Below are 24016 nucleotides of genomic sequence, written 5' to 3'. Positions count from 1 at the left end.
TGAACGTAGAGATTTGTGAGAAAATGGGACGCATGTCAGATCGCGTCTCTGCCAGCAGCTGCTGGTCTTAAAGTGTCATTAATGTTAATCAAAGAACAAAGGTAAGAGAGTAAATTACTCACTCAGACCCGTCGCCAGGATGATTATTATATTATACCAGTAGCCTAATAATCATGAATGCACTCCGCTATCTTTTAACACATCTCCGGCGAACGGCTTTTTCATGCAAAAGAAAAACTCTTCATGAAGCGCAGTGAAATTCAGCGACCATGTGGCGTTTCCTGATGGATCGAGGTTGTTCGTTAACTTCATTTTACATTTTACTCGTAGATATTTGAATATATTCGAATACATTGCTTGATATTCGATATCCGTTATAATACAACCACGATCAGATGATAAGAGCAAATCATTTGCTCTCAACTATAATGAGAGCAGTTTCAGTACTATGGTACTAAATCCTGACTGAAAATCCTCACAGATATAATTTTTCTAAAAAGGAACATAGTTGTGAGGATACCACCTTTTCTAGTATCTTTGACAGAAAAGGTAGATTCGAGATCAGCCTGTAATTGACTAATTCTGTATGATAAAGTTGCGTTTTTTTAACAAGCGGTTTAATGGTACATATCCTAATGACAAAGATGAATTAATGATATTAAGAAGAGGATCTATGACCTCTGGAAGCATCACTTTCAGTAGCTTAGTCAGTATTGGGTCTAACATACATGTTGTCGATTTAGATGATTTAACGAGTTTAACGAATTCTTCCTCTTCTATAGCAATGAATGAATCAAATGTTTCCTTAGGGACACTACAATGCACTGCCTGATGCGATACTGTAGTAGACGGTTGCATAGTTGTAATTTTCTCCCTGATATTATCAATCTTGTTAGTAAAGAAGATCATAAAGTCATTACTGCTGTGCTGCTTGGAAACTTCTGGGCTTGAAGCTTTATTTTTCGTTAGTTTAGCCTCTGTTTCAAATAAATACCTAGGGTTTTGTTTATTTTCTTCTAATAGGTTTGAAAAATAAGCAGATCTAGCAGCTTTTAAAGGGTCATGAAACCCTAAACCAAATTTTCTGAGATTTTAACACAGGTATGTGTGTTGAACACCATTGAAGACAATGATAGCATCTGTTATATTTAATAGTAGGGGGAAAATGGTTAAATTTTAGTTTTTTTGCGCTATTTTCCTCTTCCGGTTTTAAAATCTTCATCGTGACGTGGCAGTGCACTATAGTACTTTGATGACTCATCGGTGTCTCATAATTATTCATGTGCTGAGTTTTCTTATCCAATGAGAAGACACTTTCTCTTAATTATTCATGACACCACGGGGAACTTTACAATGACAGACAAGACATATCAAACTGTGATATCGCGTAGCTGATGAGAGAGGCAATGATGGGACGCGCGTTTGTTTTCGTGGTGCAAAAGTTCCAGTGCATCTTTCCCCGCGATGCTGCCCGAGCTGGACTCCGGTGTAGCAACCATTCAACTGGAGAATGGTGGACTTCGGCCTTGTACACCAATGCAGGTTTCGTCTTGCGAGTGATGCGGTTCCGAGGACTTTTCTTTCACTTCAGAGGTGTGTCGTGTGTGTGCGCGCGTGTGTGCGTGTGTGTGTCTAAAATGTAACCCTGACCGTTTTACATGCCTTTTGTTAAATAATCACTCGTTATTAAAATTTAGATATTTCGATAATACCTCAATTGTATGGAACGTATGCGTGCAAATTTCTCTGTCACTGTCCATCTTTACTATGTGGGTTTAGGGGGCGCGTAGTTCTAGGCTATGTAGCCCACGGAACTTTTTTTTTTTAAGCGGAAAATTTATTATTTTCAAATATATGCATTTATAGTGTGTATATAAACAAATATATATTTTATAATGACATAATTATACATAAACGTTATATGTTTTAAATACAATTATAATGTAGGCAAATATATGTAGAAGGGCATTCAGTTACTTTTGAAAGGACAAAAATAAGGCATCAGTGTATTTCATTAGACTTTAACTTTGCCAGCTATATATATATATATTTTTTTTTAGCATTTCCTCACGTTTTACCACTGATTTTAAGTGACAGTCGATATGCATGGGCCATTGCGGTGACAGTTTCCCCCTCTCCCCTCTCCCCTACCGTACCACACCCACTCCCCTCCCTTCTTCTCACAGCCACCACGCCCATTTAAGTTGCATTTTTCAAAAATATTGTGAGCTAGACTTGAGCTGAAAGAGGGGGGTTTCATGACCCTTTAAGGCCTCTCTGTATGCAGTCGAGCTCTCTTTCCATGAAATGCGAAATAGCGCTACCTTTTTGTTTTCTTCCAGTTTCGCTCCATTTTTCTGACTCCTCTCTTAAGGGCCCGAATGTGCTTGTACTATGGCGTTGGACTTTTCTTTGATCTTCTTTAAGCGCAAGGGAGCAACTGTTTCTAAAGTGCTGGAAAACAGAGAGTTAAAAGTTTGTCGCAATATCGAGTTCTAAGCTATCTGGGATGCTGAGATGATGAAACTGATCAGGAAGATTATTGATAAAGCAATCTTTAGTGGCAGAAGTGATAGGTCTAACATATTTGTAACACAGAGTCGGCTTTGCAGCCTTGGCTAAATTAAGTTTACACGAGACCAGATAATGATCTGAGATGTCATCGCTCTGCTGCAGAATTTCAACGGCATCAACATTGATACCGTGTGATAATATTAGATCTAGGGTATGATTATGACAATGAGTAGGTCCTGACACATGTTGTCTAACTCCAATAGAGTTAAGAATGTCTTTAAATGCCAATCCCAATGCATCTTTTTCGTTATCAGCATGTATATTAAAATCACCAACAATTATGACTTTATCTGCAACCAGTACTAACTCTGATAGAAAGTCAGCTAATTATTTTGATAAAGTCTGTATGGTGGCCTGTATACAGTAGCCAGCACAAATCTCAAACGTGATTTATCATTTACACTATATATTGCTATATTAAGCACCAACACTTCAAAATAATTATATTTGAAACTAGACTTCTTAGTAATTCTAAAAATATTACTATAAATTACAGCAGCACCTCCCCCTTTGCCTTTCAGACGAGGTTCATGTTTATAACAGTAATCTTGCGGGGTGGTCTCATTTAAAGTAATGTAATCGTTTGGTTTTAGCCAGGTTTCTGTCAAACACAGCACATCTAGATTATAGTCTGTAATCATATCATTAACAATAAGTGCTTTTTTAAGTAAGGGATCTAATATTCAGCAACCCAAGCTGAATCATTTTCTCATTTGTATTAGGCCTATATCTGTTGTTTAGCCTATTTGTTGAACATCAATTCAATTTTTACCCTTAGATGGGTTTGGAAGTTTTTTGTATGTCCTAATTCGGGGAACACATAGAGACTCTTTCACCTAGATATCATCATATAGAGACTGTGTCCGAATTAGGACATACAAAAAACTTCCAAACCCATCTAAGGGTAAAAATTGAATGATTTCCATGAAATTGAATGGTGCCTTGGTGCCATGCCCCCATGCAAACGACACCCATCACATTCAAATCTGCGATCCTTGGTCTGTGTGGACAACACTGTCACCCCTGACAATGCACTAACCAGGACATCATTCATGTTTCTTAACATTCATTCATTAAATAACAACGCCCTCCTTATCCATGACATAATTTTGGAAAAATCACTGGATTTTTTATGTCTTACTGAGACATGGGAGAACCAGCAAGAGCTCATAACTCTGAAACATGCCACTCCCCGAGGTTATGGCTATATCCAGAAGCCTTGCAGCCTTCGCTGATGATTTTAACATTCATGTGGATTCCAGTAGTTGTTCTCATGTTGTTGATTTTCTATCACTGCTGGACTGCTTCAATTTTACCCCACACATGACAAAGGGCATACCCTGGACCTGGTGTGCTGTGCTGGCATAACCCCCTTCCACCTGCAGTGCACTGACCTGGCTGTCTCTGACCACTATGCCATCCTATTCTTGGTCTCTGTGCCTCTCCCAAAGCAGTGCACCAAACGGCCAATTCACGTTCAGGAACATGAAACGGGTGTGTACTTCCATGCTATCCTACTCCCTAGCGACCCACCACCCACACCCACACACATCACCATGCGTTACATATCTTTCTCTCGTCCTGCCCCTTGATTCACCCCTTAGCTCCGCAGGATGAAGACCATAGGATGTTGGCTCGAGAGAGACGATGCAGAAGATCCGGATTCACTGTCCAGCGTGAAGCATTTAAAGAACATGTCATAAACTACAAAGAAGCCCTTTCTCAGGTAAAAAATAGGTATTACTCCACACTTATCTGTAACCACCATCCCCGCCATTAACCGTCGTCTTCACCCTCCTGATGCCTCTAAACCCTCAGATGCAGCTGACCTCTGCTCCAGGTCCCTGGATTTTTTTCCAGCAGAAAGTGGACACTATCCACCGGCAGATCCAGTCTCCTGGGCTCTCCCCCTGCCCCAACAGGATTCTCACCACTCAGCTGCCCGCTGACCTCAGTGCTGCCTATCCGCCTTTACTCCACTGGATGCCGACCAAGTAATGAAACTGGTCATCTCAGCCAACACTTCAACCAGCAGTCTTGACCCAATGCCCACCACCCTGGTCAAGGCCTGTCTTCCCATCCTCTGCCATCCAATGGAAAACATCATAAATGCATCTCTTGACTCCGGTGTGGTACCATCCAGCTTTAAAATGGCGGCAGTCATCCCCACTTTCAAAAAGCCAGGCTCAGACCCAGACGACCCCAACAACTATCATCTGATCTCCAACCTACCTTTTCCTCAGCAAAATCCTGGAAAGAGCAGTGGCTGATCAAAATCACTAATGATCTCCTGCTTGCTGCTGACACTGGCCTCATCACAATCCTCACCCTCCTTGACCTTTCTGTGGTTTTTGATACAGTTTCCCAAACCGTCCTTCTCCACCGCCTCTCTGAGCTCATCAGCCTCAAGGGCACAGCACTGTCCTGGTTCCGGTCCTACCTCACAAACCGGAAACAATTCATCACCCTAAATGGCTCCAACTCTTATCCAGCACCCGCAAACCATGGCATGCCCCAGGGCTCTGTGCTTGGTCCTCTACTGTTCACCGTTTACATACTACCCATAGGTCATATTATCCGTAAACATGGACTCAACTTCCACTGTTATGCCAATGACATTCAACTTTATATCAGCACAAACCCCTCCTCCCAGCTCCCACCCATACAACTTGTCAACTGCCTCCAGAAACTCTAATCATGGATGACCACAAACCTACTCAAACTCAACAGTAATAAGACAGAACTCATGGTGGTGGCCCCTGCACCACTGCTCAGGAAAGTTGGAGACCTGGCCCTGGTTGTGGATGGCTGTTCCACTTGCTCATCTCCTGAGGTGCGCTACCTGGGTGTCATCCTGGACTCCACTCTCTCCTTCTGGTCCCACATCAACAACATCACCAAGTCTGCCTTCTACCACCTCAGAAACATCTCACGACTCAGGCCTTCACTCACACATTCAGCAGCTTAGACACTTATCCATGCCTTCATCACCTCCCATCTGGATTAATGCAATGGTGCCCTGTCTGGACTGCCCACCAAGGGACTTAGCAGACTCCAGTATGTCCAGAACTCTGCTGCCTGGGTTCTAACCCACACAAAGCCCTGGCAGCATATCACTCCCATCCTCCAATAGCTCCACTGGTTGCCAGTCAAGTCACGCATCACCTACAAGATCCTTCTGCTCACTTACAAATCTCTCCATGGAGCCAAAATACCTCACCAATCTCCTCAACCCCTACACTCAGTCAAGTTCCCTGCGGTCCTTTGACAAGGACCTGCTGGACACCCCCCACACCAGGTTGCAGACTTTTGGGGATAGGGCTTTTTTCTGCCAATGCTCCCACACTCACCACACTGGAACAGTCTACCCCTCCACTTCCGCTCTGCCCCATCCCTGCCCATGTTCAAAATGCACCTCAAAACAAGTCCTTTTACCCCTATCCTCCCCCCTATTTATTAAGTTTAAATGAATTATATTTTGATCTAATAACAATTGTTTCAAAAGTGAATGCACTTTAAAAAAATGAATGTCATTTAATTTCGATGAAAGATGCAATGTTTGATTTAGTTGGTTATATTTGATTATTGCGCTCGCTTGCACACTCTTGTGAGCATAGGGGACAATACAGTACTATTTATAGTATTTTTTTTCCTTCTGCCTCCCACAAATGCAGATTTCTTTTGTGATTTTATAGTTTATTTACACAACAATGTAATTTGAAAGTTTGACAATGGCATTTTAAGCGTCTCTGTGTAAACAACAAAAATGGGAATTTGTGAAAACTGTGATGCATGCATATTAAGTATTTGCGAACCGTGTAAATGTGCATGCGTATTACGTTTTCAGTCTAAAGGTGTGTAGTGTTTCTTTACATGAAACATTTCAAAAACAAAAAGCACATTTTTTTCAGTTTTTATTAGGCCCTATATTTTCATGTAAATTATTTTATTTTCCATTTGTCCAAATTGATTTTCATAATTTTCATTTTAGGCTTGATGAAAGTGAAAGAGGAAATACAAGATCTGAATAAAGTGGAGGAGAAACATCACCATCAGAAAACTCATGTTGTCACCGCTGGAGAAAAATCATTGAGTTGCTTCAAACCTGAAAAAAATCATGCTGGAAAAGGGCCTTTCACCTGTTCTCACTGTGGAACGACTTTTACGCAGAAAAGACAACTGAATAAGCATGTGCTAATTCACACTTCAGAAAAGCCTTTCACGTGTCCTCAGTGTGGAAACTCTTTCACACGTAAAAGAAACCTTGAGAATCACATGTTAATTCATGCTGGCATAAAGCCTTTCTCCTGCTCTCAGTGTGGAAACTCTTTCACACGTAAAGATAGCCTTAATAATCACATGTTAATTCATGCTGGAATAAAGCCTTTCACCTGCTCCCAGTGTGGAAAGAGTTTTACATATAAATCACACTTTAATGATCATTTGGTAACTCACGCTTCAGAAAAGCCTTTCGCCTGCTCTCAGTGTGGAAAGACTTTTACACGTAAAGGAATCCTTAAGAGTCATATGAAAATTCATTCTGAAATAAAGCCTTACACCTGCTCTCAATGTGGAAAGAGTTTTAGATGTAAAGGACACCTCAAGAACCACTTGTTAATTCACACTTCAGGAAAGCCTTTCACCTGCTCTCAGTGTGGAAACACTTTCACACGTAAACATAACCTCAAGAATCACATGAGTATTCACACTGGAATAAAGCGTTTCACCTGTTCTCACTGTGGCATGAGTTTTAAATATCAAGCACACCTTAATGATCATTTGGTAACTCATACGTCAGAAAAGCCGTTCGTCTGCCCTCAGTGTGGAAACTCTTTCACACGTAAAAGAAACCTTGAGAATCACATGTTAATTCATGCTGGCATAAAGCCTTTCACCTGCTCTCAGTGTGGAAACTCTTTCACACGTAAAGAAAGCCTTAAGAGTCACATGTTAATTCATGCTGGAATAAAACCTTTCGTCTGCTCCTACTGTGGAAAGAGTTTTACATATAAATCACACCTTAAGGATCATTTGGTAACTCACGCTTCAGAAAAGCCTTTCGCCTGCTCTCAGTGTGGAAAAACTTTTACACGTAAAGGAATCCTTAAGAATCATATGAAAATTCATTCTGAATTAAAGCCTTTCCTAAAGCTCTCAATGTAGAAAGAGTTTTAGATGTAAAGGACACCTCAAGAACCACTTGTTAATTCACACTTCAGGAAAGCCTTTCACTTGCTCTCAGTGTGGAAACACTTTCACACGTAAAGACAACCTCAAGGATCACATGTTAATTCATACTGGAATAAAGCCTTTCACCTGCTCTCAATGTGGAAAGAGTTGTACACAGAAATCACACCTTTAAGGATCATTTGGCAACTCATACATCAGAAAAGCCTTTCACCTGCTCTGTGTGGCAAGAGTTTCAACAGCAAAAAAGAATTTAATAGTCACGTGAGAAATCACACTGAAGAGATGTCTTGTGCGTGTCATCTGTGTGAGAAGAGATTTAAACGAAATACGAGTCTAAAAACTCATCTTCGCAATTCTCACTCTGCAGTAAGGCAACTTAAAGGTACAGTAAGCAACAAAAAAGCTGCTGAAAGTGTTTCGGATCGAGTAGCACAACACACTTGTAGCCAATCAGCTGTAGGGGGCATGTCCACTCATGATGGGGGACGTCAGTGAGTGAGAAAGAGGGAGATTTGAAGAAAGATGAGAAAATGTAAAGATAGAGATGGCTGAGAGACATTACAAAGGAGAAAATATCATAGAAAAATCACTGGAAAAAGAAGGGTTATGATCGTGCAAGAGCTTTAGGAGCCTCATTATTATTAGAAAAGCTTTCCAGCATTGAGAGACTGAAGCGGGAAGGCCTGAAAATGGATGCAGTTATTGCGTTGTTTCTACTCCACATGTGAGTAGCATTGGTTTTGCTATTTTTCACAGAACCAAGATATGCTTTTGTTGTAATGTTAACTCTAGGAACAGGACAGTTTTGAGTTTCATTGTTTGTCTGGATCTGCTGTGCTGTTGCTGGCGACTAACAACAAACTCTTGCTTGTAGATACTCTTGTGAGCTGAATATTAAATTTTTGTTCTTGGCTGTCGTTTGTTCATCTTCACTTTGTTTTTCGCAAAGCATTATTTTGCTTAGTTTCAGTTACAATAAAAAAGTAGCTTGCACTTGAATCTGTTTAACATCTGCTGATCTTATGTCCTTACATAACATGAAAAAACTAACATGAACTAACATAACATGAAAAACTAAGGTAGAGTAACTTGAATTTTGTATTTAAGGTTATGATGATGAAATCAGATGAATAATTATCTTAAAGTTTCCAGCAAGAAATCCCTGCCAGTTATGTTCTCTTTGTTCAATCTCAATGAAGATTGAAGTTCATAGAGACCAAACATGCTACACATGTGATTTAGGTTAACCATACCATGCAAGTCTGAAACATTAATCCAAAAGAGAGAATGAATACATAGGCCAACCCCTATAAAAAGAAATCATGAGATGGGAAAATTATACAGGCCTACATGTACATTTCTCAAGTTGTAATATAATATATAGGATTAAAAGGGCAAGCTCGGTCACTCGGGAGGAGCTCAGAGTAGAGCCGCTGCTCCTCCACATCGAGAGGGGCCAGCTGAGGTGGCTCGGGCATCTTTTCCGGATGCCTCCTGGACGCCTTCCCGGGAAGGTGTTCCGGGCATGTCCCACCGGGAGGAGGCCCCGGGGAAGACATAGGACACGCTGGAGGGACTATGTCTCCTGGCTGGCCTGGGAACACCTCAGTGTCACCCCGGAAGAGCTGGAGGAAGTGTCTAGGGAGAGGGAAGTCTGGGCATCTCTGCTTAGACTGCTGCCCCCGCGACCCTGCCTCGGATAAGCGGAAGAAGATGGATGGATTAAAAGGGCTTATTTGTCCTTCTCAACAATAATTAAGTGAGAGTCACAACTTTCTGCAAATCCCTGCTAACTCTGACACATTTGTATTTATAAGAATCTTTATACTTTTCATCTTCACACTTTAAAAATGACTGATCACAGAATTACAAGTTTTCCATTTTCTGAGAAATACTGATGTGAAGATGATGCTGAGCTAGAAGTCTTCTAAGGACCCCTAAGTTTGTGCCAGGCTGCAACCTTGTCTTTCCATTCACCAAAGATCCTCTGACTCCAACTGGTCCTCTCTCATCAAGATAACATCCGCAAAGATCAACTGGAGCCTATACAAATGGCATCAGAACAGTTTTATTCAAATTTGCAGAGACATGCAAGTATCAAACTTAGTCTCATTATTTGATATATTAAGTATCCCTACCATTTTTAAAGAAGGGTGTATTAGAACTAAAGACTGATGGTTTGCTCAAGACTGTTGAATCTGCTGAATTTTAAACAATGCTATAACCTTTCAATTTCCTGTATTCTGCTTCAGCTCTCTTTCCCTCGACAAATTGCATGCATAGGTGTATATTAGAGTAGTTTAAGTGTTTCCCCTGAAAAACAACCCCACACCATAATCCCCCCTCCACCAAACTTTACACTTGGCACAATGCAGTCAGGCAAGTACCGTTCTCCTGGCATCCGCCAAACGCAGACTCTTCCATCGGTTTGCCAGACAGAGAAGCATGATTAAGAGAACATGTCTCTGCTGTAGAGTCCAGTGGCTCTTTGCTTTACACCACTGCATCTGACGCTCTGCATTGCACTTTGTAAGGCTTGGATGCAGCTGCTCTGCCATGGAAACACATTCCGTGAAGCTCTACGCACTGTTCTTGAGCTAATCTGAAGGCCACACAAAGTTTGTAGGCTGTAGCTATTGACTCTGCAGAAAGTTGGTGACTTATGTGCACTGTGCACCTCAGCATGTGCTGACCCTGCTCAGTGATTTTATGTGGCCTTCCACTCCGTGGCTGAGTTGCTGTTGTTCCCAATTGACCTATGGCTAAGCCACGTCCCCTCCACTCACTCGGACAAACAGTCAACATTCGGTGACAGGCGCTATGGCAGCTGTGGGAGACATTTCACAGGAGGCAATTGATGATTTTTGGAGACAGAAAGATTATATATCATCTCGAAGTCACCGAAAGGGCCTTATCTATGCATTGACGGGTTATATTAATAATTTTATTGTTGAGAAGGTCGATGAAAAGCATCAGCTCCAGGCAAAAATTTACAGGTCACATTGTAAACGTGATAAACTGCATCTCATTGCCATCACCATCTCAGACAACAAGATAGCGGATCAGCATTGTTCATGCACTTTGTAACGGTCACTTTTTGTTTTTAAGTTAATATGAGGAAAAATGAGTAGTGTCAGTAGTGTAGTGTCAGTTATAGATTTGACAGGTGAGAAGAGATAACCGCTCTACCGACCTTTGTACTGTTTCTTTTCTTTTCTTTTATATTTTGTGACCAGAGTTGGATGTTTGTTTGTATACTTTTTCTCACTCGATCCCCATGTATGCGGACGAGTGTGACGTTTGAGTCATTTTATTAAACACAGGGAAAATTCGCCATCTCTCGTCTGTCGTGCATCTTTTCCTCTGACACCTAACGTTGTTGTTTTTTTTCTCTCTGGGCCACATCTCAACTTTGCGTTACACCTACAGGGTAAGAAGTGTGATTTACTTTAAATTTATTAATGTATTATTATTACTTTCAATTTAATAATCTAACTTGATGTGACTTGTAAAATATGCTATGGTAATTGCTCCTAGCTTATTTTTTTTTATCTAAACCTAGCTCCGTATTAGCATAGCTAGATTTTTCTTCTGCTAAAGCATCCTTGTTTAATTTATCCACGTTTCGTTGGTGTTGTGGTCTACCGCATAACTTAATCTAGAGCAGACACTTATCTCAGTTGAGATGTGGCTTGGGAAAGGGTAAAAAATACACACTGTCGCCCAGCCTCTTGGAATACCTAGTGTCGGAGTTGCATGTAGCCCATGCACACCGTTTGACCATTTTAAACTTAAAATGACAAGAAACAACATATAAAAACGAATGAAAACTGACTAACTGCAATGCATTTCAATGGACGTGGAAGCAGAGAATGTCCGAGTGTATTGGGTTAGCTATAAGCACTGTGATTGGCTCATCGCGTTTGGGGGCGTGGCTTAGCCATAGGCAAATTCCTTCCACATTGTTATAATACATTGAGGAAATTTCACGAATGGGCTTACTGCACAGGTGGCAACTTATCACGGTACCACGCTTGCAGTCATTGAGCTCGTGTGTATATGTATGTATGTATATATATATATATATATATATATTAGGGCTGGGGGAATTAACACATTAATCTTTGCGATTCATTTGAGATGTTTAACGCATTAAAAAAATAACGCAATTGACGCAGCACCTTTTTTGACTCGTTTTAAGGACTTCCTGTTGCGGCTGCTATTGAAAAGGCCAAAAATATGTGTGCCCCTCTGTGTTCGGCGATCAGGTTTCATTCTCGCGCAGCTTGTTTAGTAACTTCACAAGCGGGTCTTTTCCGCTCCATGCTCTCCGTTCTGTGTGTGTGTGTGTGTGTGTGTGCGCTCAAAGTTCCGCTTCGTGTTTGCGCTGCGTGTTCTGCTCTGTCGTTAACGGCCCAAACGCTCCAATCATGTACCGATCATGCAGTGGAAAAGCAAAGTCTGCTCAAATAACGTAAAATTTCACAGTAGTAGACGGTTCTGTTTGCTGAGCTGGTATAGCCATGCTGGGCAACAATGGTAAAATTGCCTGCTCTGATCACATGCTCTGGTAATAATAGCTTTGTATGACTATACTTTATTTTGATAATTAGTCAAAAAATAAATCTGTTAAGTCACGTGCGCCCTCTTGTGGGTATAGGAGACAATACAGTACTTTTTATAGATTTTTTTTCTCTTCTGCCTGCCACAAATGCAGATACTTTTTATTTACATGACAAGGTCATTTTAAAGTTTCACAACGGCATTTTAAGCGTCTCTGTGTAAACAACAAAAACGTGAATTTGTGAAAACTGTGATGCATGCATATTAAGTTTTGCGTAAATGTGCATGCGTATTACGTGTTCAGTCTAAAGTTGTGTAGTGTTTCTTTGCATGAAACTTTTCAAAAACACAAAGGACATTTTTTTTCTTCAGTTTTTAGTAGGCCCCCAATTGATTTTCATCATTTTCATTTTAGGCTTGATGAAAGTGAAAGAGGAAATTCAAGATCTGAATGAAGTGGAGGAGAAACATCAGCATCAGAAAGCTCAGGATGCCACCGCTGGAGACAAATCATTGAGTTGCTTCAAAACTGAACAAAGTTGCTCACAAAGCAGCATTCAAATGACAGAAGTCAAAAGGCCTTTCACCTGTTCTCAGTGTGAAAAGACTTTCATTCAGAAAAGAAGCCTCATTAATCACATGTTAAGTCATGCTGGAAAAGGGCCTTTCACCTGTTCTCACTGTGCAACGAGTTTTACGCAGAAAAGACAACTGGATGAGCATGTGTTAATTCACACTTCAGAAAAACGTTTCATCTGCCCTCAGTGTGGAAAGTATTTCACTCGTAAAAGATACCTTGAGAGTCACATTTTAATTCATGCTGGCATAAAGCCTTTCACCTGCTCTCACTGTGGAAAGAGTTTTACACAGAAGAGACAACTTAAGGATCATTTGGTAATTCACAATGAAGACAAACCTTTCACCTGTTCTCAGTGTGGAAACACTTTCACACGTAAAGCAAGCCTTAAGAATCACATGTTAATTCATGCTGGAGAAAAGCCTTTCACCTGCTCCCAGTGTGGAAGGAGTTTTACACAGAAAGGACAACTTAAGGATCATTTGGTAATTCACACTTCAGAAAAGCCTTTCACCTGCTCTCAGTGTGGAAACTCTTTCACACGTAAAGGAGGACTGAAAAATCACATGTTAATTCATGCTGGAATAAAGCCTTTCATCTGCTCTCAGTGTGGAAAGAGTTTTACACAGAAAGGACAACTTAGGGATCATTTGGCAACTCACACTTCAGAAAAGCCTTTCACCTGCTCTCAGTGTGGAAAGACTTTCAGACGTAGAGAAAGCCTTGAAACTCACATGAGAATTCATGTCGGAAAAAAGCCTTTCACCTGCTCTCAGTGTGGCAAGAGTTTCACCAGTAAACAAGGATTTAATGGTCACGTGAGAAATCACACTGAAGAGATGTCTTACGCATGTCATCTATGTGAGAAGAGATTTAAATGGAACACAAGTCTAAAAACTCATCTTCGCAATTCTCACTCTGCAGTAAGGCAACTTAAAGGTACAGTAAGCAACAGAAAAGCTGCTGAAAGTGGATCAGATCGAGCAGCACAACACACTTGTAGCCAATCAGCTATAGGGGGCATGTCCACTCATGATGGGGGACGAGAGGGTGAGTGAGAAAGAGGGAGATTTGAAGAAAGATTAGAACATTTAAAGATAGAGATGGCTGAGAGACATTACAAAAGAGAAAATGTCATAGAAAAGTCACTGGAAAAAGAAGGGTTATGATCGTGCAAGAGCTTTAGGAGCCGCAATATTATTAGCAATAACATAAATTAATAGGCTAAATACAATACAACAAAGATAAAAAATGAAATAACCTGTGCTTATAAGGTTTTTCAGGTAGGTTTAACAGTTGTTCTTAGGTACAGAAATTGTAATCAAATGCAAATGAACACTGCATATAATCTTTACTGTACAAATTAACTGTATCCTTAACATTAGATTAACATTAAGAACACAAACAACGGCAGGAATATTAGCACATGCGTTCTTTCTCTACCGTTTACTTTAGCCATAACTGACTGTTTAATTACATACACACAAAGGCGGTCATTTTGAGATAAATTTGTGTAAACTTGTCTGTTTAAGCGCAAGGAGACGTGAAATAAGTCATTTTATTATTTTCTCACTGGCCGCGAACACAGAGCGGAGAGTGGTATGCTCTCGCAATGAGAACAGCCGCCCTGAGGGAGACCCTGCATGAAACACAGGCACTTTGTGAAAAAGGCTTTTATTTTGAAAGGATAGTCTGCTGGATGGTCGCAGGGATATAGCGAACAGCGTTGACGGCGTCGAGTCCAGGAAGCTGAGCAGGAGGCCGCAGGTCGCTGAACTGCTACTGCAGATCACTGTGTTCCGCTGCTGGGCTGTTCAACAGCGAGAGAGGCTTCTTGTCCGAAGTCAGCAAAGAGATGCGTCCTTCGCTGAAGGAGATTAAATCTGATTCCTATGGCACGCCCAAGGCGGGAAGTGCCCTGATAGGTTTGCGCATCCTCGCTGCTTCGCCATAGGTTCGTGCAGCTGCCGCAGCCCAGCCAATCAGCGCGCTTAGACAGCCTGCACTGGGCTTGTTGTGCAGATACACTGCGTTTTAAAATAAAGGCTTCAATATTCTCGAGAAAAGGAGTTTTCCCATAGCTTATAGCTACCAAATACAAGTGAAACGAAATCAAGTCTTTGAAAACACTTCCCCCTTTGGTTAAAGGGATAGTTCACTTTGAAATTAAATTTTGGTATGTTTTAGCTTACCTCAAGGGCATCCAAGATGTAGGTGTCTTTTTTTCTGCAGTAGTTTCAATTTTGATATTTTTAGGTCAAACCGTTCTTGTCTCTCACGAAACGAGCGGTTTGTGTGAGAAAACGAACAGTATTTATATCGTTTTTACCTCTTGTAACACAGCCACGTCCAAGTGATCTGAGGGCGCGGGCGCATCCTGGTGTGTGACGTGTGCGCAGACTGGTGCATAGAAATATACACTAGATGACGCCTTGTCTACGGCAGTTCATTGGAACGAATGTCTTTAAGGCGACATCTAGTGTATATATATCTATACTGCGCCCTCAGATCAGATCACTTGGCTGGATCAAATGACTGAGAGACAAGAACGGTTTGACCTAAAAATATCAAAATTGAAACTACTGCGGAAAAAAAAGACACCTACATCTTGGATGCCCTTGAGGTAAGCTAAAACATACCAAAATTTAATTTCAAAGTGAACTATCCCTTGAAATGACTTTACTCGCTCTCTTAGACAAGAGTGTCATAAGGCAGAGCGAAAGTGGAAAAGAGATAAACTTCAAATTTCATATGAATGTTTAACTGCATGCGTAATCAGTTACCAAAAATCAGTGAAAGAGGCACAATCCAAATTCCTCTCAAAACTCATCACAGAAAATGCAAATCGGCCGAAAAGGCTGTTTAAGACAATTGATTCTGTGCTAAAACCCTTACCAGCCCCTACTCTTGTTCCATCTCGAGAAACGTGAGAACTTTTCACAGTTTTTTAATAAAAAAAGTTTTGACAATCAAGGGTTCCATTAAGCCAGCAATATATAATCCACCTTTGACCTGTTCACCAATCGATTCACTAACTTGTTTTCATCCTGTTTCCTCTTCTCAGCTGGTTGATATTGTTTCTAAGGCAAAATGTGCCAGTTGTGAGTCTGATGTCGTCCCTACTCGTCTCTTTAAGGAAGTGTTTGAAACTTTGTGCCCAGCTGTAACAGATATTATTAACAGTTCTCTAGCCACCGGAATTGTCCCTGCTAGTTTTAAACATGCTGTAGTTCACCCTCTGCTTAAGAAACCCCATTTGGATCCATCTCTCCTCAATAATTTTTTACCTATATCCAAGTTGCCTTTTACTTCTAAACTTTTAGACTTATAGACTTTAAACTGGCTTTAGATCTATGCACAGTACAGAAACTGCTTTGTTGAAGGTCAACAATGACCTTTTGCAAATCCTCGACACCGGATTGCACGCAGTGCTTGTCTTACTAGATTTAATCACTGCTTTTGATACGATCGACCATAGTATCTTGCTGCATCGATTGGTGGTGGGCATTCAGGTTGTAAACTTATTGATTGCCTTGCAGTGGTTGGCCTCGTATCTCAAAGACAGAACCTTCTCAGTAAATATGGGGAAATTTACTTCTGCATCTTTTCCCCTACTTTGTGGTGTGCCCCAAGGGTCCATTTTAAGCCCACTCATTTTTTCACTCTATATGTTGCCACTGGGTGCCATATTTGAGAAACATAGGATATCCTACCACTGTTACGCTGACGATACACAGTTTTATCTACCGGCAAAAACTGATATGTCTTATCCCCTGGAAGCACTGTGTGACTGTTTTGAGGAGATCAAATGTTGGATGGCAAATAATTTCTTACAATTAAATGAAAGTAAGAGTGAAATTTTGATTTTAGGCCCATCTAGTTCCTCATCTACTTTTAATTTCGGTTCCTTCCCTGTCAGTGTTCGACCTCATGTAAGGAATCTCGGATTTACATTGGATTCGGCACTTAATTTTGTCAGCTGAGTGGTAAAAGGCAGTTTCTTTCAATTGAGAAACTTGCAAAAGCAAAACAGTTCTTGTCTCCAAAAGATTTAGGAACTATAATCCACGCCTTCATTACATCATGGCTGGACTACACTGTAATGAATTGCTGTAAAAATTACAGCATTATTTTACAGCAGCTGGCTGTTTTCTAATAATACAGCATATTGCTGTAAACTGCAATGCATTCTGGGGTCGCTAGGCGGTTTAATTCAAAATACAGAATATTGCTGTAAATTTCAAATCTTCTGAGGCATTGTGATCTTCAACGGTCGTGTCGTCGACTTTCGGGTAGCGCAAGAGGAGTGCTTCACAACTCTGTGGTAAGTGACTTATTATTTCAGTTTCTTATTTTCAATGTTTGGTAACTCGTAGACTATGAAGGTAATGTTATATTCGCGGTTCATATTGGTAACCCCGGATCACACATCCTCCGACCGCGGGGCGCGAAGGAGACTTGCGCCGGGCTTCAGCAGCGCAGACGCGGTAGTATTTTACACATCTCACCCCGGCGCTACATCGGCTATGGGCAGAAAATCTATGGGCTCCTGTGTTAAAAATTACATGCTTTAATGACAACTGTCGGTATTCACACGAGCTTCGTGTTGATTAGCACACTTCGTCGTGATTATTTTATGGTGTAAATCAAATCAAAATCAAGTCATCTGTTAAAATGGGCGCCGAAATGAAAACGCCGTTGCTAAAGCCTTGCGTCAGACTCACGGAGGATGCGTGTCATATAAATTATAAATGATGCGTAAAAATCCATAGTTGGCTTACATTTCAGTACGAAATGTGTTTTTTTTAGCTGTAGCCTACTCTGTGTGTGAAATTTGCTTATTGTTTGTTTGTAATGCCGTTTTTAACTTTATTTAAAAGAAAGAGTTCCTGCACTCTGAATACTAAATTAGTTTAAATGTAAAAAAACGAAAAATAAAAATGGTATAGTTAAAAATAACTATTGTCACATGTTGTATTGTTTTAGGAGACACAGACAAGTGGGCACTGGAAGGCCAAGTTGTGTGTGTGAGGAGGGCTTTCAGCACAGCTTCCTGTCTGGCCTTCCCATACTGTTCACAGCATATTACATATTCAATCAGGAGGAGGCAGTACCTTGGAGTTCATTCAAAGGTAATGATTGAATTCTTAACAACCTCAGTACCTGCATTTTACACATTTATTCAATATCAGAACTTGCCTTTTCTGTTGAGGCCTTTAAAGGGATAGTTCGGCCAAAAATGATATTAAACCCATGATTTACTCACCCTCAAGCCGTTCGAGATGCATATGTCAATCATTTTTCAGACGAACACATTTTCAGTTATTTTAGAAAATGTCTTAGATCTTTCAGTGGTTATAATGTGAAGTTATGGGGTCCACTCCTTCAAGCCAGTTATTTTCATTTATAAAGTTTTAAATATGTATATTTTTACGACAAAACCGCACGGATTACCCTCAGAAGGCCTTCGTTTATCCCCCTGGAGCCGGATGGGTTACTTTTGTGAAGGATGCATGCACATTTTTGGGACTTGAAGGAGGTGGATCCCATAACTTGACATTATAACCACTGAAAGATCTAAGACATTTTCTAAAATAACTGAAAATGTGTTAGTCTGAAAAATTATTGACATATGCATCTCGAACGGCTTGAGGGTGAGTAAATCATGGGTTTAATATCAATTTTGGCCGAACTATCCCTTTAACACTATGTTTCTCAACTCGAGAAGAGAGAATTTTTTAGGGCGAATGATTTAGATGCCTCCATCTTTAACACTAGCAAGCTAATGAGTTAAATCAGGTGTTTTAATTAGTGGACATATAAAACTTCCTTCCTGGGAGGTCCTCATGACTGGAGTTGAGAAACACTGCTCTAATATATGGTCCAATTTTAAAAACATGATTACAAGCCTCAAAAACTTAAAACCAATCTTAATTACATAGTGTCTGTTTCCTGACCCTTTAGGCGCTTTGTATGTATTAATCCGGAAAGAGCAACAAAGAAATCAAGAGAAAAATTGTCATCTAAAACAACAGGGCAAATGGTACAGAAGAAACAGGTTGCAGTGAACCCACATGTTGCCACTCTGCCCAGCAAAGTGATGGATTAACAGTGGAATTTCTGAAATGTAAGTAGTACACACACACACAGATCTATTTTCCCTTTAATTGTAACCTTTTAATATTCTCTATCTGTCTCTAAAGCCCTTTTCACACAGCGCGATGTTCCCGGGAAATTGCCAGAATGCCTTCTGTGTGAACGCAAACACGACCTGGGACTGATGCCGGGATCGATGCCGGGTTGGGGACCTAGTAACATTGCCGTGTTCAGTCCCGGAACGTGCGCTATGTGAACAAAAGCCGTAATAATGCCGTGTTGTAGTGATGACGCTGAAGCCGGGATTGTTCGCCAGCTGTGAAACGGTACGTAATGCGCAAGTTTATGATTGAATCAGAGAAAAAAATGCACAAGCGTGGTTTCTTGAGAGAGAGAGAGAGATCGCAGCTCATAAGCAAACTTAAGACGCTGCTGAGACATTACAAGTCACATCGATGTCACGTGTCTTTACGTGTTGTGTGTGAATGCACTCTCTGATTCCGGAAAATCACTGGCAGTGTAAATGAACCAAATCAAATGAACCTGGATCAAATCCCGGGTCACTTTTCCGGAATCTCTGTGTGAAAGGGGCTTAACTGTATCTGTCATCCCTGTATCTGTCTTTGACTGTATCATTATGTTTTGTAATATATCTAATATATATTGTCCTCTTTTTTCTTTTCAATGTTTCTAGCCACTCTTTGCATCCTGTGATGGAACAGCATTCTGGAGCTGAATTGTTCTCCATTTTTGATCAGAAGTTTGTTGGACTGACTTGGGGCCTTGTTGTTTGGACATGTTTGTCTGGTAATGAAGTGGTGAAAATTCACCCGTCTCTTTTTGTTTTATTATTATGATCATGTTGGTCAACTAGTGGTTTTAAATGTATGTTGTTTGCGTATTTCTTCTTTGTGTGAAGGGCCATGACGGCTAATTTGTTTCAAGTAATTTAATAATATTTAATTTCATGTCCATTTTTAAAAAAAATACAATTTTGTAAATAAAAATGAAATCAAAATAATACAAAATACACTGTTTATGACTTTTTTTCATGCAGATTTTAAAGTTATACATTTTTACCTGTTTTTCAAGATAAGTATGTTGAATTATTTTTTTGTTTTGTGAAGTAATAGGGGAATTAAGTTGTGCATTATACAACACTTTATGTATTTAAAAACAATTGTTTAAAGCTTATGTAGTTGATAAATAATTTACATTTAAAATTCAGCTGCCAGTCATTAATACTCAAAAATCAGGAAAATATATTGTATACTCCATTTTACATACACTGTTAAAAATTACCTGTAAATTTTACAGTAAAATACTGGCAGCAGGGTTGCCAGCCAATTACTGTATTTTTTACAGTAGCGTTTCTGTAATTTAATTTACAGAATTTTACTGTAATACAGTAAAATTCTGTAAATTAAATTACAGAAACGCTACTGTAAAAAATACAGTAATTGGCTGGCAACCCTGCTGCCAGTATTTTACTGTAAAATTTACAGGTAATTTTTAACAGTGTACTGTAACTCCCTGTACTGTGGTCTGCCTCAAACTACAATCTCTCGCCTGCAAGTTGTTCAAAATGCTGCAGCGAGACTTCTGGCCAGTACAAAAAAGAGAGATCATTTCTCCTAACCTAGAAATTTTACATTGGCTTCCGGTTAAGTTCAGAATCGATTTTAAAATGGCAGTTTTTGTGTACAAGGCGCTATCCGGTGTTGCACCAAAATACATATGTGACCTTCTGACTTTGTACACTCCCCAAAGAACTCTTAGGTCTTGTAATCAGCTTCTTTTAACTGTCCCACGCTTTCACTGTAAAACCAAGGGTTGTCGGGCCTTTTCTACTGCGGCACCTAAACTCTGGAACAGTTTGCCCTTCGCTGTGAGGTTTGCTCCATCATTATCCAGTTTTAAATCGGTTCTTAAAACTTATTTATTCTCTCTGGCTTTTAATTAAGTCGCTTTTGATTGATTTTATATGATCTATTAAATGGATTGTATCGGGGGTAACGTGTCTATAATTGTATTTTGCCTTGTCTATTTCGATGCTTTTTATTTGCACATTGTAGTTCTGTACAGCACTTTGGCACAACTCTGTTGTTTTTTAAATGTGCTATATAAAATTTAACTTGACTTGAGTTGACTTTAACACTCATTTTGTATTTTTTCCTGATTTTGATAAAACACAGCATGAGTGACTTATAGACCATGTTTTGGTCTGTACAGTATAAAGCATAATTTGTTCACTATGCAGTGGAGCACATGCTAAAATTACACATTTAAACTGAAGGCTAAATATATTAACAGAATAAAGTACGTACCTGAAAACCATACTTGAATAAAAGTAGACATACCTTACAGCAAGTTATATGCCACCAATTGTAATATCACTTCAGTAAAAAATCTTAATGTATCTGATTTTAACAGTACTTAAAGTCCGCATGAACCGGAAGTTGCAAACGACTTTTCTCCAGTGTTGTGACGTGTTTCCCAGTGAAAAGGAATATTGAACAGAGGGCAGGGTTTTACTCTAGTGCTCCTCCTCTCCATCTCTCGCTCATAGCAGACTAACGGTTTGAGGGGAGTGGTTAAGCGTTTCCCAACCCAAGCCGTCAAACCTACATCATCAGAGAAGGAACGCCATTCCAGACCGGAAGTAACTTTTCAGACTTTGATTAAAGATTACGACTGCAAACAATTTTTTTCTGTGTATTAACTTGCACAGATTAATTTTTCACCACAAGACTAGTAATATGCACTAACAAAGTAAATAGGGTCAATTTTTATTTCAGTTGGACTTTAAGTGTTTTACTCGTACTGAATGAAGGATCAAAGATGTACTATAGCCCTCAACACCTAAAGAGACATGCCAGTGAAAAACAAGTAACAGAAGATTTGTGAAGAGAGCATTCACGTTTATTTTCTAAAATCAAAATAAAATGGAACAACTCAGTATTGCAATACATCAAGGTCGAAACAACAACAACCTCTTAAATGTCTACAAACATTCAAGCCTCAGTTAAATGCTCAAAAGGGCATAAGGAAAATAAATGCGTTTTTAGACAAGACTTGAACTCAGACAGAGAGGAAGTCGATCTAATATAAATTGGGAGCTTGTTCCACAGTGTGGGGCCAGCCACTTCAGAAGCTCGGTTTCCCCTTGATTTTAGCCAGGTTCTAGGTATCTGAAGCAGAAGTTTTGTTTCAGATCTAAGACTTCTAGTGAGAGAATATGAATGGAGTAAGTCAGACAGATAAGAAGGTGCTAAATCATTTAAATATTTATACATGAGTATTCAAATTTTATATTAAATTCTGGAATTTATCAGTAGCCAATGAAAGGATCTCAGAAGAGAGGTGGCATGGTCAAATTTCCTCTTTTCCTTCAGTAATCTCGCCGCAGTGTTTTGAACAACCTGTATGCATGCCGTTTGGGACTTTGGTACACCAAAATAAAGGGAGTTGCAATAGTCCAGGCGTGAGGTAATAAGAGCATGGATCGCAGTCTCCAACGAGGAGGAACTTGGGAAGATAATGTTTGATTTTCGCTAGATAACGTAGATTAAAAAAAGCTAGATCCAATGACAGCACTAATTTGCTTATCAAATTTTAGGGAACTATCTAACATCAAAGCTCTGAACTTGGGAAGAGATAAATAGATCTAGAGATCCAAGGTCAAAATCATGTCTTGACAATCAAAAACAATAACTTCTGTTTATTTCAAAATAAACAAAAAGTTCAAAAATAGGAAATTCTTGGCAAGCCAAGTTTTTACCTCCTTAAGACATGCTGTCAAACTGTCTAGAGCACTTTTATTTTTCCTTGACTAAGGCATATAAATCTGCATGTCATCAGCATAACAGTGAAATGAGATATTGTGTTTCCTAAAAATAGAACGAAGAAGATAGAGGGAGAATTGGACAGGAGCTAAGACAGAACCCTTAGGCACACCGCAGGATAAATTTCGTAGAGAAGAGGAGAAACATCCCATTTTTACAGAGAAACTTCTATTTGTTAAAAAAGATTTGATCCAACTTAAAACCTAGCCCCCTAGGCCAACACAAGCCTCCAGCCGAGAAACGAGAATCAGATGGTCAACAGTATCAAAAGCAGAAGACGAATCTAACATTACTAAAATGACGTGATCTTCCGAATCTGTACCCATGTAAATATTGAGAACTCTAATAAGAGCGGTTTATGTGCTGTGCAGAGATTTAAACCCCGACTGAAACTTATCAAAAATATAATTGTCATTTTAAGAAGGTCTGAAGCTGTAAAAATATTTTTTTTTCCAATACCTTGGAAATAAACGGCACAATAGATATGAGATGAAAATTTTATAAAATAAAGGCATCAAGTGACGGTTTCTTTAGTATGGGCGTAATTGAGGCAATTTTCAAACTCGAGGGTAAAGCTCCCTCAAGCAAGGATTATTAACGACACCAACCCAGGGCTGACAGTATCAAAAAAATATCTTAGATAACGAGGACCTAAAGTGTCATACGTTCAGGGATGTCACGATACCAAAATTCCAGTAGTCGGTACCAATACCATTAAAATGTTACGGTTCTCGGTACCAGTTTCGGTACCACAGCAGAACTATTGAACTATTTTATTTAACTATTTGAAAAAAAAAATCAATGAGTTTGTTATTTATGATGTAATCATTATAAGTAAATAATACATATAAACATTTGAAGGCTACATGCTGTTAAAAAGTAAACATTTATAAAAAAAGATCAAGTGAAACAATAAGCAACTCTCTATGCACACCTAATAATAATAATAATAATAATAATTATTATTATTATTATTATTAATGTTAGTATTATTACATTGAGTTGTATTTAAATCTCCTGTACAAGAAGCCTAATATTTTCCTGTTCATTTCTTCAAGTTAAACCAAACTTTTATTTTGACGGGTTGTCAAATGAAATGGTAAAATGCTGATGGAGTGACTCTCTCAGAGCGGCTCTAGAGATGAAGTTTATGCGTTCATGTCCTCATACA

General features: G+C 39.6%; 1 protein-coding gene across 2 annotated transcripts in view; it reads left to right on the top strand.

Moving 5' to 3' along the window:
- LOC307158763 (uncharacterized protein) overlaps positions 1 to 24016 on the top strand; it is a 36148-nt gene that overhangs the window by 5388 nt on the left and 6744 nt on the right. Inside the window, exons 1-5 of one of the 2 annotated variants that reach the window (XR_013821273.1) lie at positions 15539 to 17228; positions 17891 to 18036; positions 18869 to 19031; positions 19108 to 19326; positions 19695 to 19807. Coding sequence is in view for 1 of the 2 variants with exons in the window: in XM_079871638.1 (XP_079727764.1) it covers positions 12743 to 13843 (1101 nt within the window). In the remaining variant the exon portion in view is untranslated. Of the gene's footprint in view, positions 1 to 12742; positions 13844 to 15538; positions 17229 to 17890; positions 18037 to 18868; positions 19032 to 19107; positions 19327 to 19694; positions 19808 to 24016 lie in introns of those variants that run through there. The other variant, XM_079871638.1, reaches the window with a different exon arrangement.

This window comes from Squalius cephalus, assembly GCF_949319135.1.
Source record: "Squalius cephalus genome assembly, chromosome: 1".
NCBI classification, from domain to species: Eukaryota; Metazoa; Chordata; class Actinopteri; order Cypriniformes; family Leuciscidae; genus Squalius; species Squalius cephalus.
The sequence above is the reverse complement of the archived record's forward strand: the minus strand, read 5'-3'. Positions and strand labels throughout refer to the sequence as shown.